This window comes from Pelobates fuscus, chromosome 8 (assembly GCF_036172605.1).
Source record: "Pelobates fuscus isolate aPelFus1 chromosome 8, aPelFus1.pri, whole genome shotgun sequence".
NCBI classification, from domain to species: Eukaryota; Metazoa; Chordata; class Amphibia; order Anura; family Pelobatidae; genus Pelobates; species Pelobates fuscus.
The window spans coordinates 54,262,835-54,287,065 of NC_086324.1; the positions used below are offsets into that span (position 1 = coordinate 54,262,835).

The 24,231-nt window shown below is 40.0% G+C and overlaps 1 protein-coding gene across 1 annotated transcript in view; it reads left to right on the top strand.

Annotated features, from left to right (window-relative positions):
• The first annotated feature begins 4,229 nt into the window (after positions 1 to 4,229).
• Positions 4,230 to 24,231, top strand: part of ICA1L (islet cell autoantigen 1 like) — a 46,930-nt gene continuing 26,928 nt past the window's right edge. Inside the window, exons 1-9 of the mRNA XM_063429837.1 lie at positions 4,230 to 4,306; positions 8,402 to 8,567; positions 10,915 to 10,987; positions 12,062 to 12,185; positions 12,380 to 12,578; positions 13,734 to 13,859; positions 15,399 to 15,497; positions 17,492 to 17,565; positions 19,580 to 19,629. Of these exons, the coding sequence (XP_063285907.1) occupies positions 8,409 to 8,567; positions 10,915 to 10,987; positions 12,062 to 12,185; positions 12,380 to 12,578; positions 13,734 to 13,859; positions 15,399 to 15,497; positions 17,492 to 17,565; positions 19,580 to 19,629 (904 nt within the window). The 5' untranslated portion in view covers positions 4,230 to 4,306; positions 8,402 to 8,408. The remainder of the gene's footprint in view (positions 4,307 to 8,401; positions 8,568 to 10,914; positions 10,988 to 12,061; positions 12,186 to 12,379; positions 12,579 to 13,733; positions 13,860 to 15,398; positions 15,498 to 17,491; positions 17,566 to 19,579; positions 19,630 to 24,231) is intronic.

Here is a 24,231-nt window from a genome sequence, read left to right on the forward strand (position 1 = left end):
ATGTTTGAAAATTTAACTGATTTGCAAATTTTATATTGTACAAAGACAGTTTGAGCTGTAAAATAAAAATGTCAGTTGACTGTTAGTTGGGGGGGGGGATTACATATCATATAAAGTGATATCAAAGTGAGTGCACTTTACTCGGTACCTGTCAATGACAGGCATACTGGAGTAGAAAGCCCAAATACATCCAGGTCCTTTCCATGATATAGAGTGCGCGAAGAGCACATTACACAAGTAAGCTGACGTAACAGCCGAGAAGCACTTGTGGATTGCGTGTACTTTGCAGTACCCATGGAAGGTGGCGTGAAAGACAGGTGATAGATGACAAGTCAGCTCTTGTACATACCGCTGTATTACATGGCATGCTTTTATTTACTGGCACATTGCTGCTGTACCTCAATTTAAAAATATAAAATGGGATTTAGGATTTGAATTCTGTCTGACTTGCTGAATACATGTAGCAGCCAATCAAAATGCAGCGTTGGTTTGACACAAGTCTGCAGCCTTTCTCTAGAGCAGTGGTTCACAGTACAAAGTGTCTCTGTCACCTCAAACGTACCATTATACTATTGTTTCCTCTTTCAGAATCTGTTCTTTTTCTCTTTAAAATATAAGATAAAATAGGGACTACTTTGTCATGTGTATTTTTCCTACACTTGACAATTGTGACAAAAGGGTGAAGCGTAGCTCCACTTCCTTTGTCAAGCTAACAAAGGGTAAAGCTTGCTTTACGTTCCACCTCTTGTCAAGATTGCCAAGTGTAGAAAAAATACAGAAGACAAAGTGGTCCCTATTTAGTCTTATTTTTTTTTAAAGGAAAATAGATCAGAAAATTAGAACAAATTCTAAAAAAAGCGGTAACAATAGGAGAAAGGGAAGTTTGAGGTGACAGCAACTTTAAGGCATACCAGAATAATGGCCATTACTGTCATTCTGTTTTGGGAACTTTATTTATAAAATATTTATTTTACAAGGAAAGATACATTGAGATTTCTCTCGTTTTCAAGTATGTCCTGGGTCCACAAAAGAATTGCATTGATACGATAGGGTATAATACAATACAGAAACAATATTAATATACAATATTTAACATTAAACAGGTAGGAAATATATAACCAACCATGACACGTGCATTCTGTTTTGAGGTATGTAGAGAGGGATCTCTTAAAGGACTTTAGCCTTGGGGAAGATTTGAAAGTGTGCAGGAGGTCGTTCCATAATTGCGGTGCGCTGTAGCAAAAAAGAGGATCGGGCTACTTTCTTTTTGTATTAAGGTAGACTAAATAAAGTGCTGGTACTGGATCGGAGGTTATAGGAGGTGGGAACAGCTGGGGCGAGCATTCTGTTCAGGTAGGGTGAGAGCTTCCCAGAAAAGCTCTTAAGCACAAGGCTGGAAAGATAAGGGGTGCGTTTGGATTCCAGCGGCAGCCAGTTTAGTTCTTTTAGCATGTCACAATGGTGGGTCCTGTAATTACATTGTAGCACAAATTGGCAGAACGAGTTATACACTGTATTGAGTTTATTAAGGTGGGTTTCCGGTGCAGGTGCATATACTACATCCCCATAATCAATGATTGGCATCAGCATTTGCTGTACAATCTTTTTCTTTACTGTAGGGTTAGTCAGAATTGGTTTCTGTACAGGGCACCTAGTTTTGGATAAAGTTTAGATGCAAGTTTTTCTATGTGGAGGCCAAAAGATAGATTGTGGTCTAACAACATACCCAAGTATTTGAAAGAGTGGACTGCGGTCAGTGTGCTATTTGAATTGGTTTTGATGGCTAGGTGGGAACTGGGAACTGTGTAATTTAGGTACTGTTCCAAAGATCATTGTTAAGGAAGAGTTTGTTTTTGCAATCCACTTTTCTACCTCTGAACTGATCTTGGAGCACAGCCTCAAGCTGCGGTAGATTGGATTTGCTTGCATAGGTTACTGCGTCGTCTGCGTACATGTGTACATTTGAGGATTTGCAGACTTTAGGCAGATAATTTATAAACAATGTGAATAGTATGGGGCAGAGAATGGAACCTTGGGGAACACCACACGTGATTGGGAGAGGGAGGGAGTCTCTGTCAGAAATGGACACATATTGTGACGTGCACAAAATTCATAACAAGCAAATCCCATTATTTATGATTACTCCTTTCTCCCAATGCCTTTCATTATTAGTCATTTGCATAAGGGGAGTCGTATTGCATAACCTTACTGCTTTCAGCTAAAATAATGTATTCTTATAAATTCATACAGACAAATTATTACAGGGTTACTCACTTTAAATTTCAAACTTAAGGTCAGCTATGCTTTCCTTTCAGCTACTCTGACCCTAAATTTGAAATTCACTTTAACCCTGTTAAAGGTAAAATCTCTGTTATAAGTTGGTATAAATATGCATGGCTACAAATAGAGGGCACACATGGGAGTGGAAATTTAGGATACAGATAAAAAAAACACCTCAGAAATTAGCCTTACATTCATATTCATGAATACTGGCAATGGCTATAGTATTAAAGGAACACTATAGGGTCAGGAACACAAACATGTATATCTGACCCTAAAGTGTTTAAACCACCATTTAGTAGGTGGCTTGCCTCCCATTAGAAAGGGTTAAAACCTTTTTTTCCAGCTCTCCATGGGACTGCAGGCGCTGCCCCTGCCCCGCCTCTCTGGCTGACATAATCAGAATTGATTAAATCAGCCAATCCAATGCTTTCCTACAGGGAAAGCATTGGATTGGCAGAGATCGTAGAGGAGGCGGGGTGGAGTCAAATGCCGTCTTGGCCAATCAACATCTCCTCATAGAGATACATTGAATCATTGCCTCTCTATGAGTCAAGCTCAGTGTCTCAGTGTGGAGATGCTGAACGTCAGTGCTGTACATTGTGCAGCACTGCCCCAGGAAGCACCTCCAGTGGCTAGTGAAGGTGTCCCTAGGCTTTAATGTGTAAACACTACCTTTTCTCTGAAAAGACAGTGTTTACTGCAAAAAGCCTGCAGGGACTGACTATCCTCACAAAAACAACTACAATAAGCTGTAGTTATTCCTTTAAGAAAACAAGGAACACACAAAACGAATCAAAACGGCTACCTGCGTTCAATCCAAAACTGCATTTAAACATGTTTCATATTACTCATGGTGCTTGGAATCTGTAACTCCACTTCCTGTAGCATCGTTAACCATCCTGAAACTAGAGATGCAGGCTGGCAAATGTCAATTCTGTGCATAATGCATGTACTGAGGGTCATTCATTAACTGAGACTGCTGAGAATGAATGACCAGCTTCTGCAGCTCAAGCTGCCTAAGTCACATCTGCCAGGGGTTAACTAGCCCTGGTACAAAAGTGCAGATATCTCAACGTAGTCCATACTTTGCCTTATGTTTTTAAAGAAAAATAGATCAGAAAAGAACAGATTCAGAACAAGGAAGAGAAGAAGGAACAACTGAATAAAGGTAAGTTAGGGGTGATTGGGCTTCTTTAATAAAATACCACAGGGAAATCTACTTTCTATAAATGTTTGTTTAGATGCACTGGATTCTGTGACTACTATTAAAGAAACACCCTGTGCACCATAACCACCACAGCACATTGCATGTTTTAAACACTTACCTGGGATTTACCAGGAGCCTACACTGGCCAATCAGCACAGGAACGTTCAGCATCTCCATGCAAAGAGTTGCATATTGTGCAGTACAGACCCAGGAAGTACCTTTAGTGGTCATCTGAGTGACCGCTACTAGAGGTGTTACTAGGCAGTAATGTAAACACTGCCTTTTGATTGCAAAGGCAATGTTTATATTTAAAAAAAAAAAAAAAAAACCCTGCAGGGACATACATTAATCACCAGAACAACTCACTGCATTTAGCTTTAGTGGTTCCGGTGACTATAGTGTCCCATTAATAAATACATAATACTTGTGTTAGGTATACAGGGTGTCAGCTGATAGTCCTATCTGTCCATTAGATGAAAGAGCTCAGTGAGGGAAAGCCTCAGCCACTGAGGGGTTAACACTTCGTATAATATACAACAACATGCTCATTCTATCCAGTAAGACCCAATGGACGCAGGAAATAATGGGCAGCACCTTCCTCCCCCTTTCAGAAAACATGGTTCCTTCCTGTTGCCATGGGTTACTGCACCGATACTTCCTGCTTTGCAAAGCGGCGGCCGATGAGGCGCATGCGCACTGGGCTGCTCCCTGGTACGGTCTGCTTTTTTTTTTTTTTTTTTTTTTTTTTCTTTGCCTACGCTGTGACAGCTGTATCCTGCTGCGGATACCCTGTCCTCCACGCTCCGGTTACCGCAGGTACGACCCGCCATGATGGCTCTGTTTATATACCCACGGTCCAACACCCTCCCCAATGACTTGGTACCCTTTTACCGTTGTCATGGTAACTGCTCAGGGATGCAGGGAGGGGAATATAAAACGCTTTACCTTCCCCCAAACCCAGGTCCATTATCACAAGGGCAGGCGGTGGACAGCACTGACTGCCACTTTAATGACTATTACAGCCCAATAAAACATTGATTTGTTATGGTACATTGCAGCTGGACTACAAACCAGTTTAGTTATTTAAGGCTGAAATACAAATACTACATACCCCACTGTAAAATTTCCAGGAAAAAAAAATGATTTTTTTGTTTTGCAGTTACATTTATATTTTTTTTTTTTTTTTTCTCGCCAAAAACTATTTTATTTGATGGCATTGAAGTTAAAAAAAAATGTAATAGACCCCCAAAATATGGGTGTTTGTAAAGGAATTGTGACTTTGTTTTATAGCATAATATGCTTTCAAAGAAAACACGGTATATTTTTGCTTGGTGAAATAAAAAAAAAATGGGGTTGCTGCTTTCACATACACGAGTAATTCTAGAAAAATGATAGTACCTTTTATGCTTTTTCCCTGTGCTGAAATTAGAGCAAAGTTTTGTTTTTGTATCTCATCACAGCATGGTTGGCTCAGTAATCAGGGTTTTAAAGGAACAATGTCATTATTTATTATTTTTTATTTTATTTTGATTTTAATATGCCCGTAATGTTATAATATACTATATAGTTATTTTTTTTTTTTTTTCAATTCACGTTGTTTGAAATTTGTGAAGAGATCCCTTGTCTGCCTTCCCACTCCTCGTTTCCGACAGCCATCTTTACCCACCTTTGGTCTTATTGTTGGTTGCCTGACCCAATGCTTATTATTTTGTAACTGATCGTTGCAAAGTGAGCAGGTGTAGTGGGATCCACTAATGGTTTCACAAGCTGCATTTCTGGATGGTTATCGGGTCAAGGTCTTGATACATTTTCTGTGCCTTAAACAGTATTCTGGCATCTCCTTTTGAAAATGGCCTCTTTGTTACTGGAATAAAATGGACGTGTTCAATGACCTCATGTGTTCTCCCTCACTTTCTGGACTGACAGGGCTTGATGTGCTGTATCAATAAGACATTGCTCTGCAATAACAAGGGAAAATATGTCAAGTGTCCGCAAATCCAACAAGCTTTTGTCAGCCTCTTCAGTTAAACAACAGATCCAGAGCTTATGAGAGTATATGTTTGAGAGTTATTCCGACATAGCCTCATCTTCACACGTCTGTAGTACTTTTCAGCACTCTATAACATTTTGTAGGTGGGTCACTGTGACCTTCCACATGCATCTCTGAGTCTGGTGTACTAGAGACCTCACCTTCTTCATACTGTGCACAGTCTCTTGATCCAGGTAAGGGCACAGTTTGTCTTTTTGTTGTGAGATGTTTTTGGTCCTTGGTGTATTGGAGTCCTTCTCCTCTGGCTCTGTCTACTGCATGTGTGCGTCAGTGTGGGCGCCATCTTGTGAGGAGACTTGTTACCACTGGGTAGACGTAAACATTGTAGCTGCATGTCTGTCTTTTAAATGATCCTTTTTTGGATGACCTTTTATTCATCAGATGTGTAGGCATCTCTGAAGCATGGATTGAGAAGCATAGCAACCTTAGGAATCTGGAAATCCTCTTTTTGCAAGGTGATGGAAGCAGAGCCGCATGTTCAAACTACTTTTCAGCACGAGCAAGGCGCCAATCTGAATATATATATATTTTTTTCAGTATAGCAGGATGACAGGACATTCTGGTATGTCCCTTGACCCATGACAACACCAGCATTGTCTCCATGATTGGGATAAAGAGAGGCATCAAGATCAGGTATCCCTACAAAGTATCATTCTTTTATCAGCACCAGGTCTTTCCCAGGAAATTCCCATTAATTTCTATCCTTGTTGGCTTCGTGTATAAAGCTTTCATTCAGGCCAGCCTTAGTGGTTCAAAGCAGAACATTCGCTCAAAAACAAGGTGCCATTACCACTAAATTATTACCAGGCAGCAATTCCTGCTCTGAGAAGGGGCTCTTCCTGTGTTTGATATACGGTAAGTGAAAAATGTGGCTTCCATTGCTAATTCTGAAAAGACCTTGTCTGTGGATATGAAAGTAATACAACAAAGCACGTGATGGCGCCATCTGTCCCACAGAGTATGAACAGGGGCAGCGGAATTGTCCTTGTAAATAGGCATATATTCATCATCAGGGTAAGTGGCCCTAAAAAACGGTCTGACGTGAGTCCGCCACTTCCCAACCTGGGAAGGGGAACAGGACGTGCGTGATTTGGAAGCAAAGCAATCACTCCCTTCCATTATGACACAGTTTAATGGTGGTTAACTGCCGATCCAAATTCAAGCTTGCTGTTGTATGCTAAGAGCTCCAAGTTTCTGGTAGTCCCAGGTCTTACGTGACATTTCCTCAGCTGTTGCAATAATGGCTGCTATAACTTTAATATGGCATGTAAAGAAAACAAGAATCCCACACACAACGCGGATATGGGGCCAGGTGCCTGTGGACACCATAACCACTAATGTTGGCGATAATTGCTATGGTACTTAGAGTGCCCTGTTAAAGATTTAGCAAGTGACATGACAATTTTGTCCAGTCTTTCACAGTGAGGGCATATATTGCTTTTAAGGAGGAGAAACAGAAACGTTTATATCATTTGTTAAATATGACAGACATGACACGTGGCAGTTCTATCATATGTACTGTTAATGGTGCTTTTTAAACAGAGCATATTCACGAAAGCTTGTTGTAGTAGTTATGGTGCACATAGTCTTTGGGCACAGTTGCCACAATTAGTGTCAGACTGTTTTAATCACAGAGTTGTTCTAATCCAGGAAAAGACAAACCTAATTCCGTTAATCTGGAAGTGAGTTTATTGCACTCTTTGTCTCACTATACCACTCAGTGATTTTAAGTTGTTATGGTGTCTGGAGTCTCTATGTGCAGCGTTTCACTTCAGAGCTGGAGTGCAGGTAGGTTTTAGCTTTATTTTTGTTACTTGGTGGGTTGGACCAACACAATATGGGCTACTCTAGCCCAAACATTGGTTTATTGGAATAAAACCGTGTTTGGTTGGAATAATCCATTAAGACATGAACAATATACGTTTATTTGAGTAGGGTCTCTTCATCTCTAAATATCCCCTTGTATAATTGAACAGCGCTGCAGAATATGTAGGCTCTATCTCTCTACTCTTAATTAATAACAGAAATATTGCACTTCATCACCAAAAACCTATTCTGTGTAATAATGCTTGCGTTTATATCTTTTGTGTTAAAACATAGCATGTCATATTTTATTTACTCCCGCTATGGTGGGGTATTTTTGTTCATACTTTGTACACAATGCAAAAATATTTAAATCTTTCACGTGTCACAAACTTTCTATTTCCTCGTTTGTTTAGAATCGTGTTCTACTATAGGATATCTACCCGGAGCCTTGTTATATTTCCAAATATTGACTCCGTTAATGTACATGGCATTTGCAAAACCTAAATGATTTTATTGCTCTCTGTGTAATCTCCTTAAGAATTGATCTGTTTAACAATAAAGGACACTTAATATTTATCTTGCTAAATTTAGCATTTGGGAAAAACAAAATCTTTCACAGGTATGTGTGTATGTGTACAGTAAACATGTACTGGAATCTACATTTTTTTTTTTAACCCTTTGTGTACCAGAGGCGTGCCCAACGCATTGTATGCATAATGTGCAGCAAGGCATTCTTTCATTCTTTAATATTCGTTTTTATATTTTGTATTTACAACCTCAACACAAGATGATCCAATCAGATATCACCAATGACTATACCTGCCTCATTAGCATTTCTGTTACCGAAGGGATATCTTAGAAAGATGATGCTATGTGCTTTTTTTTTTTTTTTTTTACTATTTAATTCTGATTCCTACCACAGTCTGTAACTTGATGCTGTAATTATTTATTCATTGGATTAACAGGCACAGAGATCTGAAAGGGATGCTTAGCCTCACATCACTCGCATAGGCTAGAATAACTGAAACAATTGTTTTGTCTTCTAATTTTTTTAGCCTCATCATGAACAGTAGACAGCAGTGGACAGGGGAGGACCAGTCAGTGGTCAGCCGTATGCAGAAGAAATTCTGGGAAACCAAACAAGTTTTGATTAAAGTTACAGGGAAAAAAGAGGATGAACACGTTGTTGCTTCAGATGCTGAACTCGATGCCAAGCTGGAGGTAGGTGAGATCTATGTTTGACTGTTTTTAAGAATAATGGGAAGTTAGTGGGACTCTGCTATAGTTGGAGCCCCCCATATCCTCTCCACCACTAGATGGAACTGTGCTTTTAAACTAAAGACAATAAACTATAAAGCATATTTTTCTACACGTGTTGTATATTAAAAAAAATCTACCTTTGATACTTTAGTAATACATTTCTATATTTGTGGTGTGCATTAGCAGAAGATGAAAAGAAACTGTAAAGAGACATAAATTGGAAAGAAAACAAAAATAAGAAATTGTAAAAAATCCTGATGTGAATAGTGAGGAAAACTATTTGACCCCTTAAAGGGAAACTGTAGCTCCCTATAGTGACCCCCTTGCAGCCCCCTTCTGTCACTTATCTGTTTCCAGCAGCGATTCCCTCGGCGCTGGTTCAGGCTCCACCTTTGCTCCTCCACTGACGCCAGCCACCATTAAGGGACCTAATGTGCATGCATGGAGATTGCCGTGCTTGCATTAGGACTTCCCCCATAGGACTGCATTGTACAATGCTTTCCTATAGTGTTTTGGGTTACACTGAATGTCCTCATGCATAACATGAGGACGTCCAGCATTAGTTAGGTGTCCAAAAGTCGCCAAACAACACGAAAGTCCCTCTGGTAGCTGTCTGGTAGATAGCCACTAGAGGTGCACTCAAAGGGACACTATAGTCACCTGAACAACTACAGCTTAATGTAGTTGTTCAGGTGAGATCTATAGCTCCCTGCAGGCAATCTAATGTAAACACTGTATTTTCAAAGAAAATACAGTGTTTACATTGATTGATAGGAATACCTCTAGTGGCCGTCACTCAGACGGCCACCAGAGGGACTTACTATCATGTAGGGCCCTAAAAAGGCCTTGTACACGTCAGACGTATTAAAATACGTCTGACGTATGCAGGAGAGAGAAGGCACTGTGTCAGCAGAGGAAAGGGGTTGGGCAAAGACCGCGAGCTGAACTGTCAGTCAGCTCAGCTCGCGCATGTGCGGTAGTGCGCTCAGGATTTCAGAGGGCGGCATGAGTCTGATTAGCGTCTGATTGCTCCCTGCTCGCGCCCGCCTATTTCGTCATTTTGACGAAATAGGGGGCACGGCTTCACGAGACTCCCGGCACTGGAACCAGGTGAGTAAAATCCTCTGCCTGTAGAGTCCCTTTAACACTGCAATGCAATTATTGCAGTTTATCAAAAAACTACCTTTGCAGGGTTAAGTGACCTGGGTCATTGCAATATAATAATATTAGCTATATGTTGCTGCAACGTAAGTTTCAGTCCCTCCATACATATAATATATAGTAGTTCCCCAATATATATATATATATATATATATATATATAATGCCATAATATAAACCTTACCATGAAAATAAGCCCTAGTCACTAGTTCGCTAATCTATGTTCGGGGAATTTTCCCCTAACATAGTTTTGCTGGATTTCATTTGTGAGTAAGCTAATCTATGTTCATGGACTTTTCCCTGAACATATATATGCAAGATTCTATTCGTGAGTAAACTAATCTATGTTTGGGGAAGTGTTTTCCCCCGAATACCATCCTAGTGCATATATATGTTTTTAAAGGGCGGACATGGCTTTCTTTTAATATCCTATAAGTGTGAATAAAATGTTAAAATGGGAAAAACTGGGTCTGAGACATGCCGTGCGTCCGAGAGGTGGCCTGTTCCATAGGGCGGTCCAGATTTGTAGCAAGGGAATGATTAGTTGCATATTTTGTTAAAGATCTCCATCCACACAGAGTGCTGTGGTGTTGTTCGCTTCAAACCGGTTGTAACAGCCATTGTTGGTGTAGTCAGCTCTATGTACAGCTAGTCTCCAGGTGGGTCCAGGATAACCCCTGCCGGTCCAAAGGTGGGGAAAAAGGGCTTCTGTCTCTGCAAGGCTTTTCAGAAGCATAAATCTGCCTCATTATCCATCGTGACAGGTTGGTAGGCCTTAATTTGAAGGAGCCCAAAAAACATTGAAAAACCTAAAGTGGTTCAGTCCAGTTGGAGGTAGAGTCAATTAGATATCGGTAAATAACACCAAATCGCCAAATATATGCTTAAATTATAGCTTTGTTGAGGAGCACTTCTAGCCTGCATCCCACTCAATCAGCTGCCAAGTCCCGCCCCTTTACACAGGGTTTTTATCGAAGTCTGATGCATATGATGTCCCTTTTCACACCATTTGTGTCCTCCAAAAATGACAGATTGACCTATTGTTGGACCACTGTTTTAGAGTAGACTAATTTTAATAATAATTGTTTAGCAGCCCTTTAAGAATACAATAAATACTATTTTGAAAACAAATTTCTTTCTTTCTACAGATATTTCATTCCATTCAGACAACGGGATCAGAGTTAATCAAAATAATTGAGAAATACCAACAAGCACTCGATGGTAAGAATTGATGACCAAGTGCAGTGAAGTAGAGTTTGAATAATAAATTTAATTGAAATAATAATTGTATGAAATGTTCTGATACCAAGGTTAGAATAAAAGATTGTGGTATATTCCTCTGCTGGGTGTTAATTGTCCTGTACATAAACTAGGTTATTCGCTAAAGTGTAAATGTCTGAAAATTAAAGGGAATCTTAACATTTTAGACCAAAATAGGAGAATTAGAAAAAGTCGAAAACACTTTCTTTTGAGCTATTTTGGCCTAAACTTGTAAATTCAATTTAAATAATTTTCAGGATTATTTACTAAAGTGAGATGTGTTGGGAATTGAAAGTGCATTTCAAATGTAAGTCAAACTAGCTGAACTGGATGCATAGCTGATTAGGAGAATCTTTTCAGTTTTGCTGTTTTGGTTTTAAATTTGAAATTCACTTTGAATTCCCAACAGTTTTACATTAGTAAATAAACCTGTTTGATTTCCTGAGAATGCACACGTTGGTGAATAACCTGAAAGTGTACTAGACTAGCTTTCAAGTCAACCTAAACATCAGAGGAGTAGAGTTGATCCTACCTTCTCTTTACACCAGCTGCCAATATTCCTCTACCCAGGTTTTATTATTCCATTACATCGTTCCTTTTAGTTTTATCTTTTTCTTAAGTTGCATTAAAATATTATTAGTGGCATAGGTACAGATATCATGCTCCCAGTCCTCGCTTCCGGTCATACGGGATTATTGCAATAGCGATTTAACTATACTGTCCCATGTATTGCTACATAACCACACGCTTGGATGTAAATATAGAACCATAAATTGTTATAGATGGAAATGCAGTATCTTGTATACTTGTACCCTTTGAATTTGTGAAATTGTTATTTTATCCTTATCATTTGTGTTGTATGAACCTGTTATTCATGTACATTTATTAATGTAACTTTATCACTGTGCCTTATCAAAAGCAATAAAAACTATAATAAACAAAAAATAAAATAAGAGGAGTAAAGACTCCGTCAATGGACCTCCCATTTAAAATGGTCAATGTATTGATTCATTTATTTGTAATTATCTCCCTTAGTTCTGTCTCAGAAAGAGAATGATTTTGGTCTGCTCCTGAAGGAGCATGCTCAGCAGAACAGCACACAAGCGGGGAAAATGATGAAAGCCACAGGAAATGCTCTGTGTTCCTCCGCTGGGCAAAGGTATGTGGAATGCATCTTAGAACAGAAGAGAGTGGTCACCGTTTATAGGGTGATCCAGTGTCCCAGTACCCCTGTTAGTTTAAAAAATGAGTTGACTCCTTTTTGCTCTTCCAGTTCTTCTGCTCTTCCAGTAAAGGAAGCCAAAACTCCAAAAGCATGTTAAAAACTGGGGTTTTTATGTTATCTTTAATCAGGTTAGCAATATGCACCCCCTTATCTCGCCTGGAGCAGGAAGTGGTCACTTTCAGTAGACGCGCAGTTTCCGATACCCTTCTGACCATAAATCGTATGGAGAAAGCACGGACTGAATATAGAGGGGCCTTGCTTTGGATGAAGGATGTTTCCCAGGAGTTGGACCCTGACACCTATAAACAGATGGAAAAATTCAGAAAGGTGGGCTGCAAGGTTTACTTGTCTGATAGGAAGCTACAATGTAATGTGCTGCTAATGTATTGATGCCAGATACCTCAGGATATGTTCAGAGGTCTTGTGGAGTCCATGCCTTGATGCATCAGAGCTGTTTTGACAGCATGAGGGAGACCTTACTTTAACCCCTTAAGGACCAAACTTCTGTAATAAAAGGGAATCATGACATGTCACACATGTCATGTGTCCTTAAGGGGTTAAAGTACTTAGCAGGAATATTAGGTGCAACAAATAAGTTAGTGGTGGGGGGAAGGGGGGGGGGGAGGAGTAACAAACATTTCCAGGAGAATCTAAGACATTTTTCTGGAAACTCGATGTAGACAGATTTAATTTGACTGCAAATATTTTGTGAGCCCAGAGCCTAACTGGAGTTTATTGATTAAATGATCACTGTTTTGGCTCTGTTGTCTTCAACTCAACTGATAACATTCCTAAAGGTATGCTTTATTAATGATCAACTGAATTTAAACCATATTCAGCTAGAGGGACCTCTACTGTTTTCACAGGGGTATTGGAAATAACCCAACAAATTGTCACTAAATTTCCGTTTAGGGCTGGAGAAATGTTTAGGAGGCTGAAGGTAGTATTAGGGTGGCTTAGAGTTAGATGGGCCTAGAGTTATGGGTGCAGCTTCTCTGGTCTGTAATACCATAAGTAAAGGGAGTTTGGTTGTTATTCAGCTGTTATTGAATAATAATAGTGATTTGGCTGTATTTAACCTCTAATCAATTCATAGTACAAGTTTGGTTGAAATTATCACATTTACTTGTTGGGAATTCGTTACATTTGTGTGAAACATTAACACTTTTACTTTAGAACAACATTTGATTTGGTGAATTGACCTCCACTGTTTGAGTTACACATTACTCCTTCAAACATGCTTAGCACATCTGCAGGATCCCAAGCCATCCTGCTACGAGATAATTCTCCCATTGGTGCCTACTAAGCAGCAGTCTATTTATCATGTGGGTACAGGAAATGGTGGTAGAATAAAAATGTTAAATGACCATTCTTCGTTTTATTTGTAGCAGCCTAATCAACTATTTGTATTCTAATGTAGCAATTTATTTCAAGTGCCATGCCTCTAAAGATAACATTTCTACTTTTGTATAATGTCCACAGGTTCAGATTCAGGTAAGAAACACTAAAAGCCATTTTGACAAGACTAAGATGGATGTATGCCAGAAAGTGGACCTCCTGGGAGCCAGCCGTTGCAATATGCTGTCACATTCACTAGCTTCATATCAGGTAACACTGATCAAACATCTTACTTATATCATAGTTGTCAAAGTTTGTTTTGCTGGGACAGTCTCACTGTTTTTTTAAATCAGCCCTGCAATGTAGAACATTATTCACTAAAGTGGGAATTCAAATTTAAAGAAACACTATAGTGTTAGGTGTACAAACATGTGTTTCTAACACTTTAGTGTTTCCCTACCTATGTAGGTTATTCTGATGTGATTATCAAACAACTTGGAAGTGGGCTGCAATATTTATTGATTAAAAGATATGTGTCTGTTGGAAAAAAAAAAAAAGTGAAGGAGAAAGAAAACCAAAATTGAGAAAAGTGTGGAAAAGAAGATAAAATAAGAGCGAGGAAAAGGGAGCAAAAGTAATTATTTCACTGAAAAGGCAGACCTATATATGGCATTAAAAAAAACACTATTACATTTTTAAATTAAAGGGGAAAATGCACCCAAACACAGGATGCTACTGCAGGCTGTTAACAGAGTAGGATATCATTTAGGGGTAATTATTTCAGATGACTTAAAGGTAGGAAGACAATGTAATAGAGCAGCAGGAAATGCTAGCAGAATTCTTGGTTGTATAGGGAGAGTTATTAGCAGTAGAAAGAGGGAAGTGCTCATGCCATTGTACAAAGCTCTGGTGAGACCTCACTTGGAGTATTGTACGCAGTACTGGAGACCGTATATCCAGAAGGATGTTGATACTTTAGAGAGAGTTCAGAGAAGGGCTACTAAACTGGTTCATGGATTGCAGGATAAAACTTACCAGAAAAGGTTAAAGGATCTTAACATGTATAGCTTGGAGGAAAGACGAGACAGGGGGGATATGATAGAAACATTTAAATACATAAAGGGAATCAACACAGTAAAAGGAGGAGACTATATTTACAAGAAGAAAAACTACCACAAGAGGATATAGTCTTAAATTAGAGGGGCAAAGGTGTAAAAATAATATCAGGAAGTATTACTTTACTGAGAGGGTAGTGGATGCATGGAATAGCCTTCCAGCTGAAGTGGTAGAGGTTAACCCCGTAAAGGAGTTTAAGCATGCGTGGGATGGGCATAAGGCTATCCTAACTATAAGATAAGGCCAGGGACTACTGAAAGTATTTAGAAAATTGGGCAGACTAGATGGGCCGAATGGTTCTAATCTACCGTCACATTCTATGTTTCTATAATACATTCTAAATTAAAAGCACTGTGCAGTAAAGCAAGTTTTAGATACATGTAAAATGTAGTTAACATTAGATCTCTCTTTACAGCAAGTGTGTAGAGTACACCATGTAAGTCCCAGCCAGGGGAGGTTTGGCTAGGGCTGTATAAACAAAGTGATTTAATGGCAGATGAGTGAGACTGCAAGGGCATGACCTATACACCAAAACTGCTTCATTGAGCTAAAAGTTGATTTGGTCCTCAGAGTGTCCCTTTAATGTATTCTATTGAAATAAAACATGCAGAACTGTGGATCCAACAAACCCTGTGCATGTGTAGAATGAAAGTAGACATTAATAAATTGCTATATTTTATTTCGTTGTAACAGACCACCCTACTGCACTTCTGGAAAAAGACTGCTCATCTTATGTCCGAAATACAAGAGGAATTTCAAGCAATGCTTCCATTCAGTGTATCAGAAACCAAGGTTATTTTTCTGTATACTTTTCATCTTTCCCAGAGACCTAAAGGGGAATGTCATGACATTGGGTTTTCATGGTGATTGATCCACCATTCTGTTAGCAATACTTCTACATCTCCTCTTCTTTGTATGTTAATGGAACACTGTAGTGTTCGGAATACACACATGCATTGTGTTCTAATCCTTATTTAGATAAAAAGTTATAGCTTTGCCATCATGACTTATTCCAGTTTTCATTAGTGCGCCAGTTTATATATTGCTTTTGGTGGGGATTTGAGCTTAATTTTGAATGGCTTGTTTCCAACAGCAAGAGAGAGAACATGTATCCCTATCTCCAACCCTTATTCCAGAATGAGGACTAATGAGTGTATCAATCTTTCCTTACTTCCTAGGCCAGTGATGGCTTACTATGGCACTGCAAGTGATGGTAAGATACATGGGAAATGTAGTTCACAAGCACATACAGTGCCAAAGGTAGCCATTATGTTCCTAATCCATGTACACACTGGCTGGGAGGAACCTAAATGAATTGCATATCTGTGTTCCTCAATTCCTTTGACCTAACTTCCTTCCTCTACCCAATGTATTGGGTACCGAGTGTCCCTCCTAATGAGTTATATATCCTAGACAGAGCTTGGCTGTATGCTGCCATCCACCCTCTAAAGAGTTGATTACGATATCGTAATTACCATCTTCTGTTCCACCAGTAACTTTATTGGAAATTGGGAGGGATGGCAATCACACCAATTCCTCTTTTCCAGTTACCCGATGAACGTGCATTTTCTTTTAGCACCGAAAGGCATCGGGTCGTTTTAATCCTTTAAACACAGCACAGTGCACTTTATTGCACAAGATGCACCATTTACTTTAAATTATTCTTTCACTTTTCCATTTTTTCCTTATCCTGTGTAGTTGGATCTGAAGGGAGAGAGGGATGTTCTATTCTCTATCTAACAGACTGAGAAACTCTATACTCGTTGAGAACACATTATGGAATTGCTCCCCATCTTACATATCGGAGATTCGGGACTAAATGGATTCATCATACTATTTCTTTGAAGAAATGTTTCTACAGCATTTGCTACTCTGTATATATATTTGGAGTATGTGATCGCAGATACTTTGTATCTTGGATCTCTTCTCTCAACAATTTATGCTAGCCTAGTATTCCTATGTAAGGAATGGATGCCTAATGAGACGTATGATGGAGCAGAATGGCTAGATTTAATAAAGCCTTACAGTATCCACTGTCCAATTGTTTTTTAATAGATACAAGGAGATAGGCCTAGCAAATCACAGGGTAAGTGTTAGTCTATCACAGAGCTATTGTAGTGTCCTTAGTAAAATGGTGATTTCTATTGAGGAGTTATTTGGTTGTCCACTGAAGTGAATTTAGATTTGGGGGAATTTTCTCAGATTTTCATTAGGTAGCTCTACCCCATTTGTTTTGCAGTCAGTGCTTTTTCTCTCTCGTAGCTGTAATTTTGGGAAATAAAAGTATTACTCACCTCACTGGTGCTTAATGGGTATTTTTACATTTAATACATAACTTATATTTTATTGATTTGTTTTAGGTCCCTACATAGGTTTCTATTTACCTAATGCATGTATGTTCCCTTCTAACTATTCCAATTAACTCCTCTTCCCATTCTTGTATGATGGAAAAAATCGTATTTGGTTGCCAACTAGCAGGGGGGGAGGGGGGGTGGGGGGAGGACGACAATATGCATTCTATCACTGTGACAGAAAGCTAAGTGCAGCTGGTTTATTGTGATTTAATTTTACAATTCAATGAAAACTAAAACAGACTTTAGCATGCAACTGGTTATTGATTAAGTGGTTGGGACACGCTTTATTCCCTTTAAGGCATTCATTATCCTGAAAAACATGCCATGGACTCCATATGCTATATGTTTCCAGTGCAGTCAATTAAATTTTATAAATGTACATACGTGTTTATTTTAACCCGCTGTCTTACGTGTACTTCTAATGTCCTCTAGCCTTGTGCGCAGCTCGTGAAGGAGAATAGCACAGAGGAGACACACAGTGAGCACGCAGCGGAACACAAGGACATGTGAGTACAGAAGGCAACAGTTACCAGTGTTCTACCGTGTTCTACAGTGTTCTACCGTATTCTTAGATTATAAATGGTATATCTGCAATGGTCTTACATGTATGAAAAATTCAAACCTTTATTCCCAAACCTTTATTCTGTCCTACAGATAAAGAACTCAGAGTTATAGTAACGATTGACATATAAGCTGAATGATAACTTAAAGGTTTTCTGGTTGTGCTATCACTGTATGGAGAGTATAAGTTACAGTAGGATATGTCTTCATACAACAACTTTTTGTGCTGTTGTTTTCTCCACTTAGGGATCAGAGAGTTGATTCTTCTTTTATCTGCTTGTATGTTTTACCTCTTCAACAGTCTTCGTTCAAGTACATTGTGGTTAGATAGACATTCATGATCATCTGTTTTACAAACGGGTTGTTGTGGCCAGTCCAGGCGTTGTAAAACCAAAGCAAGCATATTTCTAGTCATCCGTGCATTAGTTTAATTCCAAATAGTTCCATGGCTTAAGTATGTGCAAATAAATGTCATTGGCCGCAATCTAAATTTCATCAATCTTTTTCCTTTTAAAGGCTAAAATATTATTTATTTAATGTCACTCTCTCATCAGAAATCGTTTATGCACCATCATATAGCATCTTAAAACCGTTTATATAAAATACAATATTATAGAAATATTAGTATGTGCAGTTTGTACCACCTGTAGCAAATGGTAGACCACCTATGGCACCCCAGATGTGGACTACATCTCCCATAATGCACTTACAGTCATAATGCTGGCAGAAGGTTGACTACCTCTAACCTGCACATTGCTTTGTGCGTTTTATTGCCTGTGTTTCAATGCCTTCTAACATGTACTTGCCATTCTTTCCCTAATAAAGTCTTGTGTTTTTATGCTCTCTACTTTGCATTGGCAATTTACAGGGTTAATTAGTAAATCAGAATTTAAAATGGATTCTAAGAGAACTTCAAATATAAGGCCAGAGTAGCTGAACTGAAAGCATAAATGACAGAGAATTATTCTAGTTCAGCTATTTTGACCTTGCACCCTCAGTTTGTTCAAATAACAATTTCCTGTTTCTGGTGCAGTGGCTACTCTGCAAATCACAGAATTTGATTGGCTGCAGACATCACATGCTCTCCACAGCCTTGCTGACTTTACACTGTCTGAAAGTTGTGATGCAATTTAAAAATGGCCTCTTCTCCACTGAACAATGATAGATGCAGTAATTCCCGATAAACGTTCTGTACCTTGTTTAGGTGAAAATGATGTTTGCAATTTTCTTTTAAACCAGTGGTTCCCAAGCTAGTCCTTGTGGCTCAGGAGCAGTTCAGGTTTTGATGGTGTCTCTTTGGTATAGAAAAGGGAAATACATAAATTCTGGACTCTAGCTGGGCCACGAGAACTGGTTTTGTATCCACTGTTTCAAAATCATTTATGGAAAGAAGATACCATGTGACGGCCTTATCGGTTCAAATCCTGTCTCTCATTACTACAGCCAAGGAATGTCATGGTTAACATGTGAATGTGTGAAATACAAGTATATCGGCTACCATTACTGACCATGCAGTTAAAAACCAATCCGCTTTCAGTATTTCCCTCCTAACTGCTCTGATCCCACCTATTTTACATGGATCACAAGTCCAATTTTCTTCTATAAACTGCATAATAGGCAGTGACTTTTGTCCTTGGGTTAGATAGGTGTTATATCTGACTGAGGATTGACTAAGATTTAAGTGATCACAGGACAACAGGGGAAAACATCTATGAGGTAATTTTGGATTCAGTGTACTTGCTTAACCCCTTAAGGACCAAACTTCTGGAATAAAAGGGAATCATGACATGTCACACATGTCATGTGTCCTTAAGGGGTTAAAGGAAAGATAATGAAAACAGACAAACTTAACAGGAGAAAACAAACATTTCATGATAGTTTTCCTTTAACAAAATCAAAAAGCTTAATCGATTTAATGTATTTGTTCTGTTTTTTTATTTTTTATTTTTTTATTTCCAGGTTAGTTACACTACAGATGGAATCCCAAGCAGAATGTGGAGCAGAATTGGGTAAATGTAATTTTATTCGTTTTTGTTTGCTGACAATATATTATACTTGTTATTTTCCTTCCGAAAAAGTGTCCAAAAAAAAAATAATGGAATTTGCATAAAGAGCTTTGTGATAAGCACGATTGTGCAGGGTTGCTGCAAGGATTTTTACTGCTGCTTGTTTATCCTCTCTGCCTCCTTTCTCCTAGTCTTTGACTTCAGTGGCTTTTTTTCATGGTTTTGCTGTATGTGAACACAAGGCTTTGAGGAGGCTGTGCATGGTACCAGGTAGTAGAGTGTTGCACACCAGTATATTGACACACTGGAGCTCTGTGGGGGAGGTCTGCTAGCCCCCAATATAAAGCCAAACGTATAGAGCCACAGGGTACACAGTGCAGGGTGAACAGTAAGGTGTATTTAAAGGGACTCTCCAGTGCCAGGAAAACAATCCGTTTTCCTGGCACTGCAGGTCCCCTCTCCCTCCCACCACCCATCCCCGGTTGCTGAAGGTGTGAAAACCCCTTCAGTCACTACAGCAGCCCCGGGCTCCCTCTGGGTAAGGGCATGAGGATGCATGTGGATCTGCTGACTTGCATATTGTGTTACACGTGTGACCAAAACCGTAAAAATAAACAAAATGCACTCTATTCAAAAGGTAGCATCGTTCACATGTAAAAGGTATGGCTATGTTGCTTTCTGCTAATACGGATTTATTCTGTGTCCCAGAAAGTCCCTCAGTGCCTCCTCATCCAGCCTATGCCTTCCAGGGTTACTGCCAAGACCTGTAATCCGCATAGGGACTCATCCATCACAGATCCCAGTCCTGAGAGCCCTGATGCCAGGCTTATCTGCTTGTGCACATAGATGCATGCTGTAGAGTGACCAGGTCTGCTTGTCTGTGTCGGTTGGGTCCGGCGTGGGTAAGAGTGCAGGCTCTTCATGGCTTTTGTGCCGGGCTTTGATTTGGAGGTGGGCTGGGATGAGACTGGCTGTAACCTGCGTGGGTTATTAGTAGCAATCAGGTGTAGTAGCCACACGGGTTTTTGTGCCGACAGGATGTTGCACTGTCTTCAGTGCCATTTTCTGGCTTGCTGTGGTCGGCTTGTCGTGCAGCTGAGCCGTGCGCGAGAGGGCAGCGCCATCGGTAAGTGCTCGACCGGAGTGTGTGCAATACCCTGTCTTTCTTCTAGTTTGTTTCAGAAGGCGTCGAATAAGGCATCCAGCCTCGCCAGGATATCAGACTCTTGTGTTGTGACGAATGACTTCGGGCCTGTCGCTGCCATTTTGGGGCTGGCATGACTTGGCTTGGATTGCTGCCACAGTGCCCAAGGGGGCCTTCCTGCGACAGGAATTACCTCCACCGGTCCATAGGGGGGGAACGAGGGCCCATATTCAAGCTGTCATGTTGGTAGGCCGGGGTTTTCGCTGCTGGCGTTTGCTGCAGGTGATGCTGCATGTTTGGTGCCAGCGTGTAGCCCCTGCAATCAGCTCCCGGTTGGTGGCCCATTTAATACGTTTAAAGTCCGTTTAAGGCTTCTAAGCAGGAAATATTGCCTCAAGGAGCAGCTCTATCCTGCGTCCGCTCAGCTCTGCAGTCAGGCTCTGCCTCGAAGGGCTAATCTTTTGATCTCTATACTTTCCCATGGGTCTGCTAGGTACTGTCTCAGAACATGTGCGCCATTAAAATGCCTTATTCTCTTTATGGTAGGACCGGGCTTGATCTGTTTCTTCCTAACCTGCTTATACAGCTAGATCCGTTGTTGTAGTTTTGAGTAATAGTGTTATTATATATTTAAGATACATGACTGCAGAAAAATGTGTTAGAGTAAATCTCCTGTATCTTAATAGTGATAAGATACATGAATGTGAAGTACATTATCATAGATTATATACAAAGCATGAATAGCAAAGGAGCTCTGTAGTGTTGCATTACCATCAGCAAAAATAAGGGGTAAAAAAAGAGGGTGGGATTGAGAAACCGGAGTAGTGGACCTTCCTGAGGTAAAGATGGGGGTGATTTGAGACCTAGTTAAAAGACCACTATAGTGCCAGGGTCCCACTCTCGCCGGGCTGAAGGGGTTAAACACTTACCTTTCTCCAGTACCAGGCTCCCTCGGCGCTGGGGAACTTTCCTCCTCCTGCCGACGTCTGCGCTGAATGCGCATGCGCGACAAGAGCCGCACGCGCATTCAATCAGTCCATAGGAAAACATTTTTCATTGCTTTCCTATGGACGTCGGCATCTTATCACTGTGATTTTCACAGTGTGAATCGCGGAAGCAGCCTCTGGTTGCTGTCAGTGAGACAGGCACTAGAGGCTGGATTAACCCCGAACAGAAAAGAGACATCTGATGTATTTTAATTCATGCATTATGCAAACATCATTGTGTTTTTTTATTTGGTTTCTTTTGCTTGATGCCAGGTTCATGATACCAGATTTAGAGCCCTTGTCTCAAACTTCCAAGTGGAAGTGGTAAAACCCCTAACAATACAATCAGTGGTATATTTTTCATTGGATCAATAAAGGGCCATGTCACTTCTCTGGGAGTAAGACAATTGAATAAAGCATCACTTTTAACCCGTGTTAACCTTTCTCCTGCAATGCTCTATTTTCTTTATGATTTAGCAGTTAAAATCCAGTTCAGTCCAGACACAGCCAGGGCACATCTTCAATTGCAGTAGTTGAAAAAGAAACTGAATATGTTCCTTCCTGGCAATTGATTATCTACTTGTAGATTTTTTGGTTGTTGGGAGGACTCTGTGCTGAGTGACAGGTGCCGAGGCTGATTTTTTACATAGTTTAATTTTTCAGACTTCCAAACCAAACATGTGTTAACTACATCATTAAGCATAATATTAAGAATCTTGTGGAAGCGGGGACATGGCCACAATGTGCCATTCCAGACAAAATAACTTTAATATCTTAGCCTTAGGAAGTAATAGGTGTCCTTACATTGATGCTGTAATCCTTTAAGGTAGGACATGCCAGAACTGCAATTTTATGGCTTAGAAATGCACTACTCACTTTATCGCAGCCAGCTGGCTCCAGTTCCTTCCTGATTGTTACATAAAACTTTGATAGTCAAGCAACCATCTTTTTGGATCACACTGCCCTCTAGGGTCCCTCTAGCATGTAAGCTCACTGAGCAGGGCCCTCAACCCCTCTTTTCCTGTGCGTCTAGTTGTCTGGTTACAATTACGTGTCTGTTAGTCCACCCATTGTACAGCACTACGGAAGTTGCTGGCGCTATATAAATAATAAAAATAATGATGAAGCTCCTGCTCATTTGAGCTATACCAATTAAAAGCACAGCAAGATTTTTAAGCTCATCCAAAATGCCACCACCTACTGGTCACTCTGACACATGGCACCTTACAGTTCTTTGTTGCCACCCTCATAGAGTTGCATCCAGGTACTGGGTAAATACATATTCTGCGCATATTATCCTCAAAATAAGGCAGCTTATGATGTTTAACTTCACATATGCCGTCTTTTTTTATCTGACAATGGCCTCAATATAATTTGTTTGTTTTGAATCTGAAATTATTTCATTATTTGAGAAAAAAAGCTTTTCAAATGGTTTTAACTGCAAAAATCCCCTTAGAGTTGGTGGGTAAATTATGTGAAAAAAAAATTTCTAACCTAATTGAATTAATCCTGATTCAAACAAATTTAGTCTAGGCCAATTTCTGAGAATCTGCAATGTTTACATTTGTTAGTAAACACGCTCCTGTTAGACTGACGGCCCGTAGACAAGCTTCCTCATCGAATACCCTTTAAAAATATGAGTTGTTTACTTTTGGCATCATCCCGTCCAGTATGATGATAGTGACTGCTGTCTCCACTTCCTGTCTGTGAGAAACTTTGGATTGGACAAAGGTCGACCCAACTGATGATTTAATTGAAAGTGCACTAGCTGTATCAAGAAGTTATACATATACAGGTACATACTTTGATCAGCCACAACATTAAAACTACTCAGTGGTGAAGTGAGTATCATTGATTATTTTGTTACAATGGCACACGTCAGGGGTGGGATATATTGGGCATCGAGTGAACAGTCACTTCTTGCATTTCATCTTTTAGAAGGGGGGAAAATGGGCAAGTGAAAAAATCTGACTTTGACTAGGGCCAAAAATTGATGGCTAATCCACTGGGTCAGAGCATCTCCAAAGCAGCACGTCTTGTGGGGTGTTTCCAGTATGCAGTGGTTAGAACCTACTAACAGTGGTACAAGGAAGTACAGCCGTGTACCGGCGTCATGTTCATGGGCACTCAAGGCTCATAGATGCATGTGGGGAGCGAAGGCTAGCCCGTCTAGTCCAATCACACAGAAGAACTACTGTAGCTCAAGTTGCTGAAAAACTTAAAGCTGACCATGATAGGAAGATGTCAGAACACACTGTGCATAGCAGTTTGCTGCATATCGGGCTATGTAGCCACAGACCAATCAGAGTGCCCATAATGACCCCTGTCCATGGCCGAAAGTGCCTTCAATGGGGACGTGAGTGTAAGAACTGGACCATGGAACAAATGAAGAAGTCCACTTTTCTTGTAGATCAGGTGGATGGCTGGGTGCGTGTGCAACGTTTACCTGGGAAAGAAATAGCTGCAGGATGCACT